This window comes from Tamandua tetradactyla, chromosome 16, assembly GCF_023851605.1.
Source record: "Tamandua tetradactyla isolate mTamTet1 chromosome 16, mTamTet1.pri, whole genome shotgun sequence".
NCBI classification, from domain to species: domain Eukaryota; kingdom Metazoa; phylum Chordata; class Mammalia; order Pilosa; family Myrmecophagidae; genus Tamandua; species Tamandua tetradactyla.
Window position 1 is genome coordinate 31,635,560 of NC_135342.1, and position 13,538 is coordinate 31,649,097.

Here is a 13,538-nt window from a genome sequence, read left to right on the forward strand (position 1 = left end):
TCTATGAATAAACTTAACCAAGGATGTAAACAACTAATGCACAGAAAATTACAAAACATTGCTACAATAAATCAAAGACACTAAATTGGTGGAAAGACATCCATGTTCATGGTGAGAAGCTTAACTGTTGATAAGATATTAATTCTACTCAAATTCATCTACAGATTCAATGCAAAACCAAAGTTACTTTGCAACCTACTTTGCAACCTACATCGAATTCATTTGGAAGGGAAAGGGGCCTTGAAAAGCCAAAAACATTCTAAAAAATTAGAATGATGTGGGAGGACTTATACTTCCTAACTTTAAAGCTTATTATAAAGCCACAGTGCTCATAACAGCATGGTACTGGCACAAAGATAGACACATTGATCAATGGACTCAAATTGAGAGTTCAAAAATAGACCTTCAGATCTATGGTCAATTAATTTTTGATGAAGCCCCCAAATCCAATGAACTCAAGACAGAATAGTCTCTTCAATAAATGGGGCTGGGAGACCTGGATATCCATATCCAAAGCAATGTAAGAGGACCTCTATCACAAACCCTAAACAAAAATTAACTCAGAATGGATCAAAAGCCTACATATAAGAACTAGGACCATAAACTTCTAAAAGAAAATATAGGGGGAAAAAAAAGAAAATATAGGGAAACATGTTCAAGATCTAGTGATTGCAAGTAGCTTCATAGACCTTAAACCCAAACCACAAGCAATGACAGAAAGAAATAGATAAATGGGACCCCAAGACTGAACACTTTTGTGCATAAAGAACTTTGTCAAAAAAAGATGAAGAGGCAGACAATTTGATGGGAGAGAATATTTGGAAACCATATATAAGGATTTGATATCCAGTATATATAGAAATCATACAACTCAATAACAAAAGGACAAATGACCCAATTAAAAAAGGGCAATCGTTTTCCAGAGCCTGCCCATGCCAAAAAAAAGTGGGGGGGGGGGGGGCAAAATATATGAATATATGTATTTTTGAAAAGCAAATACAAATGTCCAAAAAGCACATAAAAAGATGTTCATCTTCATAGGACATTAGGAAAATGCAATTCAAAACCACAGTGAGATAGCATCTTATACCCTTAAGAATGGCCACTATTAAACAGGAAATTACAAATGCTGGAGAGAATGTGAAGAAATAGAAACACATATTCACTGCTGGTTAGAATATAAAATGGTTCAGCTGCGGTAGAAGAATTTAGAAGTTCCTTAGAAAAATACTGAGTTGCCCTATAACCCAGCAATTCCGCTACTCAGTATACACCCAGAAGATCTGAAAGCAGGACTTCAACAGACATTTGCACACTGATGTTCATAGCAGCATTATTCACAATAGCCAAAAGAAGTAAACAATCCATGTCTCCATCAGCAGATGAGCGGATGAACAAAATATGGTATATACATACCATGGAATATTATGCAGCAGTAACATGGAATGAGGTCCTGAAGCATGCACCAACATGAATGAACCTTGAGGAGACAATGCTGAGTGAAATAAGCCAGAAAGAAAAAGTCAGATATTGTATGTTTTAACTAATAAAAACTACCTAGAAAATGTAAACTCAGAGTCTTACACAGAAATAGACAGAAGCTAAAGGAGAAGTGCTTACCTTATATGTACAGAATTATTAATGAGGTTGAACTTAAATGTTTGGGAATAAATAACAGTGCCATATTGTAGTTGAATTTGATTGAAAGAGGTTGTTTAAAGTCATGTATGTCCCTGATTAACACTACAAATGTAAATAAGTTCTCGTATGAATGACAGTTATACAAAGAATTCATAATAGAATGGTACATGGGGAAGAACAACCTATTGCATGTTATGGATTATATTTAACAGTAATACCTTAATATTCTTTCTTCAACAGTAACATATATCCCACCCGTACTAAGGGATATGGGATGTTTTGGGTTTCCTTTTTGTGTGTGTGTGTCCATCTAAAATTGAGTGTAATGATTGTACAACTAAGTGAGGATACTGTGAGACAATGATTGATGCTCTGGATGGAGCATAAGGTATGTGAATATATCTCAGTAAAATCTGCAGATTTAAAAAAAGAAAGCATATCCACAATTAAGACTGATCTTTCAAATTATGTTGTTTTCTAGTTATACCCTCATAGTAACCCACACTGTTTCTTCACATCATTTTTCAAAATTTTTTCAAACTTATTTATCATCTTTCTTGGTGGACAAAATCTGTATGAGAAAAGTACAAAATTTGTTTTAATTGTTAAAATGGTTATTGAAATATGCTTCCTGAACAAACAGCATTAATTTCACCTAGGAACTTCTGAAAAATGCAAATTCTTGGATTTCAACTTAGACCAACTGTATAAGGTAGGACTTAGCAATTAGTATTTTAACAAGCCCTCCTGGTGATTATGACATATAAAATTTGTGAACCACTGGCTTATTATATCCAAGCATATAACACTACGTTGAGTTTCAACAAATTTTCTAGAAATGTATAAATTAAACCCATTGGAAATGGACTATTATCATCACCAAAAGTTTATTAGCAAGAAACTACACCATCTGCTCTAGGTCTGCTAGTCTTCCACTAAAATCTATAGTAAGGTTAATCTTAACTCAAGTGGAAAGTAGTAAAACATTTTACAAGAAATGTAAGTCACAGTGAGAGAGATCATTGTATACAATCTGATTTTATTAGATACTGTGAATTTTATTCACACCACTTCTTTTGCAGCTGTGGTTTTCCAACTTTTATCATATTTATTCCACTTACGGATGACTGAATATCTTTACATGCTTATTAGTTAAAAATAATTTCTATGTAGGACTCATGTTAAATAAAATTGCCACTATAAGAAATGCATATTCATTTATAAGCTGTTTTCCTCTTGTGTGGATTTCTATGCTACTAAAAGCTACATGGCAAAGATTTATGCATAATTCCTACATCCCTCAGGTCATTCTAGCACTAATTCCCTGATGTCTAACAAGACTCCTTAGTGAACACTCTGTACATTTCTTACGTTACATTTTTCTCTGGTGTGAGTTCTTTGACATAAAATCAGGGATGTACTTGAACTGAAAGATATCCCACAATTATTATATTCATAAGACTTCTTTCCTATATGAGTTAGTATATCCCTTATAAGGGATTTATTGCCTAGAGTCTTTTTCACATTTGTTGCATGTATAGGGTTTGTTTAGGTGGATTCACTTATGTCAATTAAGGAATTCATACTGGCTAAAGGGTTTCCCATATTGACTGCATCAATATGGTCTCTTTCCTATATGAACTCTTTGATGGGCAGTTTAAGGTTTCCACAATTGCTAGGATTTCCCCTATTCATTACATTCATAGGACTTTCCTATAATATAAAGTTTTTGATGGCTAGAATTACTATGAAAAATACAGTATTCATTTGGTTTCTCTCCTGTATGATTTCTCATATGTAAAGTGATTCATATGGCCTAAAGTCTTTTCCACACTTACTGAGCTATTAGGTTTCTCTCCATTATGTATTCTCTGATGGACAGTAAGATTTGAGCCTTTGCTAAAAGCTTTCCCACATTCACTACATTTGTATGGCTTTTCTCCAGTATGGACTCTCTGATGTACAGTTAGGTTTGAACTACAACTGAAGGTTTTCCCACATTCAATACATTCATAGGGTTTCTCTCCAGTGTGAATTCTATGATGTTGAAGCAGGGAAGACCTATGACTGAAGGCCTTCCCACATATACTACATTCATAAGGTTTCAATCTAGTGTGATTTCTTAAATGCAGATTCAGTGAATCAGGCTGGTTGAAGGATTTTCTGCATTTTTGACATTCAAAGGGTTTTTCTTCAGTATGAATACTCTGGTGTTGAATAAGAAATGACAGGCTACTAAAGACTTTTAGACATTTCTTGCATTCATATTGCTTCTCTACAGTGTGAATTCTTTGATGTCGAGTAAGGTGTGAACTACAGCAAAAGGCCTTCCCACATTCACTACATTCATAAGGTTTCTCTCCAGTATGAATTTTCTGATGGTGAATGAGAGATGACCTATGAATGAAGGCCTTCTCACACAAACGACATTCATAGAGTTTTTCTTGAGTATGAATTCTCAGGTGTTCAATGAGATGTGAAACACGACTAAAAGACTTTCCACATTCTATGCATTCATAAGGTTTCTCTCCAGTGTGAGTACTTTGATGATTAGTAAGCGATGAGACATGGCTAAAGGCCTTCCCACATTCAATACATTTGTAAGGTTTCTCTCCACTATGACTTATCTGATGTCGAGAAAGGGCTGAGCCATGGCTAAAAGTCTTCCCACATTCACGACATTCATAAGGTTTTTCTCCAGTATGAATTCTCCAATGACGATTAAGGATTGATTGCTTGCCAAAGGCTTTTCCACATTCACTGCATATATAGATTTTTTCTCTATTATAGGTCTGGTGATGGGTAAGAGATTTGTTCTGGCTTAAGGCTGCCATACTTTCATTAGAATTCAAAAGTTTCTTTTCATCTTCGTTTTTCTCATTTTTTATAACTGATGTATTTTGAAAGGTCTTCTCAAGTATATCATATTTATGTAATTTTCCTTCAGAAGAAGTTTTCTGTGGTTCAGAAAGAACAGACTTTAAGTGGAAGATGCTACTAAGCACATTGTATTCATAAACCTTTTCCCCCTTAGGGCTTTCTCTAAAGGTGAGGGTCAATGGTCTGAAATGTTCTACTTGGTTTCCGTCTTTCCCCTTCAAATTTTCTCTATATTTCCAGTCCTTGTTAAAATTTGAACATTCAAGACCTTCTTTTATCATTTTCTCTATAATTACCCTTTGGGATGAATCATCATCATAAATAGCCTCTGTTGTTGATAATTCCTTGTTTCCCCATCTTGATTCCCAATCTGAAACATATCAAGAAAGCAAAATGTTGCTTTTTTTTGTACTTCTTGAAAAGAAACTTCTATAAATAAAAAGTAAAGCCTCCAGAAAACACATGCTTCCTGTTTCAATGAATTCTGAACAATGCTCAAGTGGAGCAGAGAATACAGACAGCTGACTGAGGCAGAAACTGAGAGGGAAAAGGGAAATTAGCTAAATTTAGGCAATCAGTATGTGAAAAATAAATGAAACTATCAGAAAGAAAACATGTTCTTGATTCCACACCATCACTTTGTGTCTGTATTCATGTGAAAAGACCACTGCCTTGGTTCTGCTACCTCCAATAAATATCAATTTGCTGCCAGATTAATGTGCTTAAAGTGCAGAATTACAGTACTGCATTAAACAGCAATGAGTACAACAGCAGCAAAATAATCTAAATACATTTTACGGCTCACAAAGAGCCATTGAAGCTGAGTTTATATGGGGTCTGTGTGAAACCATATGGTTATTGAACATTAGAAAATTCTGTTCCTGGAAACCTTATACATTTCTTATAGCCTCTAACACTTATATTCATATTTATTCTCTGAAGTTCAACTTTGAAGGAAAAGTGATTTTTTTTAAATCTAACTGATGGATTTTCTTAGCCTAAAACCATCAGCATATTTTTTTCTTAGCTGGAATTAGAAAAGAATAATCTGCCATATTTTGTTTCAAATAAAACATTCTGAATTGTTATGATGACAAATCCCTACACCTTTGATTTCATGACATAAGTAATATGGGCAGTTAATAAGTAAGAATGGAGGAATGGTCTTTTTGGACTCTAAACTGAAGAATCTCAATTTCCTTAACATCTGGGATCTCTAAAGACAGTTTCCTTACAATATCCTAAAATGTTTCCACACTTTCTACAAGCACCTTTACTACAAAGACTTCTTTTGCCTCATTCATCATAACTCATCTGGAAACATACCTTTTGACAATTTTTGCTCTACCATCCAGGGCTCTTTGCCTTCTTCCAGTAAGGTGATCACATATGGCTTAGGTATGGAAAGACCTGCTTACAGGAAAAATATAGAAGTTGTTTGAATTGTGGTCCTCAGGGAAGAGAGGCAATTACTAAGGGAACAAAGGAGGACTGAAGATTACTGAATGGGAAGATAAGCTTCAGGCATGATGCAAAAGAGCTGTACTTTTCCTTGCGAATATGGTAGAGAAATTCAGCCAATTACTTAGGAGGAACCCTAGCAACTCAGAATGGTAAAAAAAAAAAAAAAAAAAAACCTCCCCATAGCAGAGGGAGAGATATCCTTACCTAGAGAAACCAGGTTCTTATAATTCTGGACCATCACATCTTTGTATAAATTCCTCTGAGCAGAATCTAGCCATCCCCACTCTTCATGAGAGAAGTCTATGGCCACATCATTAAATGTCACCTGAAATGGCAAACATATTTAGGCTCAAACCATGGCCCAGGTCTCTCTGTCAGTGGACAAGGGGTAAAATTACCCTGGTTATAGAAAAAAAGGCAGTAAAATTCAGAGTTGTGGCAACGATCAGGAATCTGATCTAAGTCACGTAATAATCAGATAAATATGTGCTTGGCTTTGTTATGCAATAAGGGTGAGAGACAATGTAAAAGCTTTGCTTAAGGAGAGTTAATTTGATCAAAGAGGATAAAATCACACAAATTTTTAAAAATATATTCAATATATGACAACATATAGTCAAGTGCTGAGTTATGCCAGGTAAGTAATAAAAAATGAGGCTATATCAGTTATCTCCCAACCTGAATGCTCAAGATGATCCACAATTCACAGTATTATTTGAAAATGCAAAAGTTTAGAAAAAGCTTAAATTCTGATAATAGCTTACTGGTCAACTTATAATATGCACATAAAAAGGATGCTTTGAAAATGGCATTGTGACAGATGTTTCTTAGTTGTAGCAATTTTTCTGCTCCAAGAGTCATTGATTCAATATTCTAATATGTTATTTAGAAATTTTGCAAGTTTGTTTATGAATGACACTGGTCTTTGGTAACAAAGGAGGACTTCATTTTTGTCAGGTGTTGTGGAAATAAAATCTCCCCACAAATGTAGAAAAGTCTTATTATTGAATAAGCATTAAACCAGACTGTGATGTGCTTCACATTAATGAGATTGAAAAGACAGAAATAAATCTCATTCTTTTATAAGGCCAGGCAGATTCAATCCATCATATACATGTTCTCAAAGTAAACAGTAATATTTTCCTTAAATAACAGAACTTGACATACCATTTGCTATGCCATCATAAATTCACCTGGTAATTGGAGTTACCATCTCTATTAGTTAATTGCCTTTATCCAAAAGAAAAAACTCCTGGCATTTTTATGACAATCAAGTAATTATAACTTGGAGCCAGGGACCTATGCTAAACTCCTACAGAAGCAGGAGGCTAGGGGAAGGTCCTCAATGTTTCCATTTCAGAGATGGCTCCAAAGGATCTTAAAAAAGACATTACTGGGTTGTGAAACTGGCAAGAGACATTTGGCTTTTAAAAAGATTTACAGGGTACGGCAATTGTGGCTCAGCTGGCAGAGTTCTCGCCTGCCATGCTGGAGACCTGGGATCAATTCCCGGTGCTTGTCCATGCAAAACAAACAAACAAAAGATTTCTATGCATCTTAGACAAGATTTACAATTATAAGTTTTCTCAAGGAAATGCTCTAAGAAAAGAGGGGTGGGGGTTGGGTGGTCTTTGGCACCAGGAAAAATTCAGTTTCTTAGATTTGTATTTACCCTTTCCCAAGTATTTGGACTATGCTAGCTTCATCACATTAACTGAAAAATTTTCCATCTTTGCCTACTTTCCACAAGTAGTTTTAAAATGACTGGCTTTTACAAATCTCCTGATAACCCAAATAAGCAATCAACACTACATTAAATGCATAAAACACTGTTTTATTCCACAACTGCAAAAGAAATACTTTAAATTTTAAGTTCTTAATAAAACATAATAATGAATGCCATATTAACAGCTTAAAGAAAACCTGCATAACCTCAGCAATAGATACTCTGTGCCCTTTATTTTTCTTTAGATCATCATTTCTCAACCTTGATACTATTAACATTTTGTTTTAGAGAGCTGGCCTGTGACTTCAGGATGTTTAGCAGTATCTTGGCCTCTACCCACTAGATGCCAATGGCAACAACACCCTATTTGTGATAACCATAAATGTCTCTAAACATTAGCAAATGTCACTTACGGATAGCAGCAAGAGGGATAAAATTGTCCCGGGTTGAGAACCGTTGTTTTGGAAAAGTTTTGAGTTCCTTGAAAGAAACTTTCAGGTCTCTCTACCTCTGTTCCAGGTTTTCTCTCAGTTCAGTTTAATTTCACTTCTGTCTGTGCCTCCCTGATACTATGGAGCACCAAAACACTGTACCAGCCTTGCTTTCACAGGGGTTACCTGTCTCTTCAATTACCTGGGCAGTTTAAGGTGTTCACATATCTTTGTCCCCAAAGTATGTACAATATATATTTATCCTAGCACTTTTCTTCATATTTCATAATTTCTTTTCTACCAGTCCTGCACTAGTAGTTCAATATAGTAGCCACTAGCCATATTTGGCTATATAAATCTAATTTAAAATTAAATTTAAAAATTCAGTTCCTCAATCACTCAAATGCTCAACAGCTACATGTGGCTCATGGCTACTGAGACAGCAGTTATAGAATATTTTTATCACTGTAAGAAGTTTTCTTGGATAGCAATGAACCAGATCATAAAGTACTGCATGTCAATGTATACACAACCCCTTGTAAGGTTCTACCTGATAGATTATCTCATTTGCTTAGAAAACCAAGCAATGAATGACTGTGATAATTGGTTCACTTTAACTTTTACTTAAAAAAATTCCTGTCCAGTGGGAGGAGACAAACCTGCATATATTAAATATATACTGTATCAGCTAGTGAGCAATAAGTTCTAATGAAAACAATAAAGCACTGATGGTGGATTGGAAGTAATGAGTCAGAGAAGGTGACTGCAATTTTAAATAGGTATTCAGGGAAGCTTTACAGAGTGACAGTTAAGCAAAGATATGAAAGAGGTGAGAGTGCAAGCTTGTGTATAGATGGGGGATGAACATTTCAAGCAGATGGTACAGAAACTTCCAAGGCCTAAAGGGAATAGCTGAAGCTCACGGGGAAAATGGAGGCAGAGTAGGATGGTAGGCTCTAAAAGGCAATGGAAAGTCTAATTGTATAAAGCTTTACAGGTCATTGCTCAACTCTGGCTTCTACTTTTCATCAGAGCCACTGAGGTTGAGGAATGACAGGGTTTTATATTACAATAGGAACACTGAGATGGTTATTTTAAGAACAATTACCAAGTGTATTGTTATACGTATAAGGGGGAAAACAGGGAATATAGCTGTAAAATACTGCAAGAAGCCAGGTAGCCTGGACCAAGGTAGCAGTGGCAACAATGGGGTAATCAATGGTCAGATTCTGTGTATATTTTGAAGGTACAGCCAAACAGAGTGACTGAAGATGAATTATAAGAGAAAAGAAGGAATCAAGGATGACTCCAAATACCTTCTGACCTGAGCAACCACCAGAAGGTTATACATACATACCATTAATTAAAACCACACAATACAGCTTTGACAATTATAACACAAATATCCAAACTTACATTCTGAGTTGCACTAATTTTTCTGCCTCAAGCCTGTAAAGGACTTCTAGTAGAAAACTAAGAAAACCTTTCTACCTGAGCACTGAGATGGAAGCCAGCACTTGGAGTTCTCCTGTGGGCTCCACCCTTTGTTATAATAATAAAAAGGATTGTAGACCCACCCACTAAGTGGACTTTGTTAGGTAGGAACTGTCAGGAGAAGCAAAGCAAACACTCCAGATTTTGATAAGGAAAGAAAGTTTCAGGAAGATTTGGGGACATACTCACTCACCTGGGACATGACTGCAATTTCCAACAGCCAACACAGTCCTTTTCCCAGGCTCCTGTCTTAGAGAAGGGCAGTGTCCTGAGAAGGCAGAGCCAGGGCAGGAAAAAGCAGTCAGGAAAGCAGCAGGCTTACCTTGCAAGCTCTGACACAGTTGCATGGAATCAATCACTCTGGGGCTCCAATCTTTCCTTGAACAGTTGGCACAGGAATACCACTTACCAGGTGTTACCTGCGTGTAAATCAACCATTCTGTACAGAAGAAAGAGACTGATAAAAGTAATAACGTTAAATCAGCTTGTTCTATGTTCACCAACCGGCACGGCAGGCATTCATATTTCCTGATTTTTTTTTTTTTAACGATGAGTAAAACAGAAACTACTAAAGCCGTCTGCGAAAAGCATCTGGACTAGACCACATAAAAGCACTTGTAAATGACGCTCGCTTTGAGTGCGTAAGCTTGGCGCTTACTTTCTTTTTACAGAACAGGGCACAGAGGCCGGGAGAAGCAAAAGCCCTGTCTTGGGTAACACCCGACCCTGGGACCAGCAAGGTTCTGGCGGGCGCGCCAAGCACCCGGGATCCGCAGGCCTGAGGATCGCTCGCCACTCTCCTGCGACCTGCACTTGCCGGAATTCTCTGACGTGAGGACCCCACCAGCGCCACGAGGCTCCACTGGCAGGAAAGCCGGGGCCGGACCTCTTCCCGAACCCCCGGGAATCCACAATCAGCGTCTCCGCGTACCTGCCGCGCCAGGTCGCTGGTGAGCGGACGTGGCCGCCGCCCTCCCGGGAAGTGCACCGTTCAGAGTACGTCGAAACTCCAGGTATCCGCTGCCAGGTCCGAAACTGCCGCGGAGTGGGTATGGGCAGTGGGCCGCACCGATAGCATTTCCCAGACTCTTAAGCGTTGGGAACAAAAGTTACTGACGCCGTCAACAACTGTCGCCGCAAAGGAAAATCACATTTCCCAGAAGTCACTGCCGCAGCTCGGGATAACAATTGTCTCGTCTTTCTAGGAAACTTACGCCGCCTCGGGCCATCGTCACAGAGTGGATTGACTAGGGCCCACACGCAAAGTGTGGAGAACAGCCCTCTGCTGGTGCACTATACTTACCAGACCCAAGGGCAGCTATCCTTAAGGACAATGGCGCCCAACCAACAAAACTACACTTCCCAGAAAAACTTGCGACCGCGATAAGATCTTCCAGGTCATTTGTGCGCGGACGTTGAATAAGAACTGACTTCTGCAAACGGAAGACCTCATTCAACTACACAATCTGCCTCATTTAGTCTTTTCGCACAGTTGTCTATATTTCCCAAAGCCTCAGGCGGCCGGGCTGTCCCTGTTCTGATGATCAGGTGGCCCCAGGTAACGCCATTTCCCGGAAGTTCATTCAGAAGTGTCATCGCTAGAATACTAATGGCTACCACCCTGATGGTGCATTACACGTGCCCCAGGGACCTGGAGAAAGCGTACTAGAGTGAGCGCACTGAGGCCAGTGACCCTCATCCTGGAAATAACTTCTCCCGGAACCCCCAGAGCTGACCCGCATCTGTACTCAGAGACTGTCCAGCTCACTTCTTTGTACATAGGCCAGAGCAGTGGCCAACAGCTACTGCTGTTGTACGTTTGGATTGCCTTCTTTCTTCTTTCTTTTCTTTTATTGCGTTTATTTTACTTATATCTTAAAATTAAATATAAGCACACCCCTTTAAAAACAAACTGTAACTGCTGACTACATAGGTTTTTACTTGTTATTGCAATGGTTACTTTCCCTGACCTATTAAGCAGTGTTAAAAATCAGTTATTTTGATGTTGGGATTTATCTGGTCAAGGGCACATGTTAAAGTGTCAATTTGGGAGAAGAAAAGCCAACTCATGTTGGTGCTGAAATTGTTTAAATTGAAGGAGGGAAGCTTCAGAGCATTGGCTTCCTTGGAGATGGAAATTCATATATATCTGCCAGAGGCAAAAACTCCTGCTGAAACGTCTGGTAGAGATCTTTGTCCTTGTTCCTGGCTCATCCCCCATCTCACATGACACCAGGTTGAAGGCAACTAAATAAGGTGTGTCAAAGATGCCTATGCTTGATTAATAGCGTTTGCTTGGTCATTTAACAGGTATCAAACAAAATATAGTCACTATGGCTAAGAGATTTAAAATGGAGTCAGGAGTGCATTCTGTAGGTTACTCTTGTGCATGTCTTGGCCAGATCACAAACTGCCAAAGTATGCAAAGCCTCAAGGGATAATGTTTCTCAAAACCCTAAGGACATTTGGGCACCATAAAACAAACCATAAACTAAATAACTCAGTTAACCATCTAACCTGAAGGACAATTGGAGTATCCCAAATACCCACCAACCATGAACACCTTGTCTAATCTTGTTCTTTAAAAACTCTTGCCTGGAAATGCCAACATGGGTCATGATTTGGTTTGCTATTTGAATCCGTGTTTCCCAAATTGCCATTCTAAGACCCCCCAAAATGCTTTTGTTGCCTTGCATCCTGGCTTATTAATTCTTGGTTGATATTAGGGGAAAAAAATAGATAACTCAGTCTTATCTATTTTAGCCCTGTTCCAGGTTCAGGAGTCTCATCATTAAAAGAATTTAGATAAATGAGAGGGCCATTAGGAATAAGTAGTAAAGTTTATTAAAGAGAAAGAGAGCACATGTTAAAGAAGTTAACGGATATGTTTAAGGAAAGAACATGCACTGAGTGGGAAGGGGTTAGCTTGTTTTATTGGAAGGTTTTACTGATGGCAGGTTTCCATAGTAACCTTTGAACACCAGGGGTGTACATTGTTTGTATTAACTAGGTGCTTACAAGGCTAGCATTGCTTTAGTAAGAGATATGTATTGTTGCTTGTGGCCAGCCCATTACATATCCAAAATTTGGCTTTGGGCCAATGTTTAACAATCTTTACAAGCCCAGGCTTTCTGTTAGTAACTAAGAGTTCTCTTTGAGCCCATGATTTTTTAAGCTTTTATGGTTTGGGGAGGTTTCAGGGTTTTAGCAGAAATTTTTGTCCCATAAAGTTTACAGCTTTGCATTAATTGCTTTGGAGCTAGATAAGAAATTAGTCTAGATAAGACTTGCAGTTGTTCATTAAATCTTTATAAGAACTGGATAGAAAACTAAGGACTTGTAGTTATTTATTAATTGTTTTAAGAAGTGGATAGAAAAAAAAAAAAAGAAGTGGATAGGAAACTAGAGACCTGCAGATGCCTATTAACTATTTCAGAGCTGGTTAGGAAAGTAGGGACCTGCAGTTATCCTATTCTATCCTGCTTTATTAAGAATAGTAGCGTTCTTAAGCAATCTACCCTTGAGGAACATTTGAGTTGCGTTCTAATTTTTACTTAAATATGTCAATATCCTTGTAGATACATTGTTGTACTAGTATTTTTTCAATCATAAATCTCTAGATGCTATATTTCTTGTCAAATAATCTGTCCATCTCTTGGCTTTTTGATATGAAGCAGCAGACTATCCCTAAAAAGGTCCATGTTATTCCATAGTTCCATCCTTTTGGTCTTCGGGAGAAATTCTGGAACTTTCTAGAATTTAGCCCCAAGGTGTCAGATAACTGAGGAAAAGGTCTGCCTCCTCTGAAAATTCTTCTCAGTGTGTTCACTAAACACCAAAATTGTAGGGGGGAAATAGCGTGTGGGGTTCTAGATCACCTCCACATAGAAATTATTGAGGGC

General features: G+C 37.8%; 1 protein-coding gene across 10 annotated transcripts; it reads right to left on the reverse strand.

The window, feature by feature from the left end:
- Positions 1–1,502: 1,502 nt before the first annotated feature.
- ZNF181 (zinc finger protein 181) lies at positions 1,503–10,995 on the reverse strand. 10 transcript variants are annotated; one of them, XM_077132193.1, is made up of 6 exons: positions 10,568–10,995; positions 10,046–10,075; positions 9,830–9,904; positions 6,190–6,310; positions 5,848–5,934; positions 1,503–4,891 (listed from the first exon to the last, which is right to left on the reverse strand). In XM_077132193.1, the coding sequence occupies exons 3-6, from the start codon at positions 9,836–9,838 to the stop codon at positions 3,405–3,407; spliced, it is 1,704 nt and encodes a 567-aa protein (XP_076988308.1). In that variant the 5' UTR covers positions 9,839–9,904; positions 10,046–10,075; positions 10,568–10,995; the 3' UTR covers positions 1,503–3,404. The 10 variants fall into 10 exon arrangements, with proteins under 10 accessions (XP_076988308.1, XP_076988309.1, XP_076988306.1 ...); XM_077132194.1 differs by having other exon boundaries at positions 10,046–10,093; XM_077132191.1 differs by lacking the exon at positions 10,046–10,075.
- Between the last annotated feature and the right edge of the window lie 2,543 nt (positions 10,996–13,538).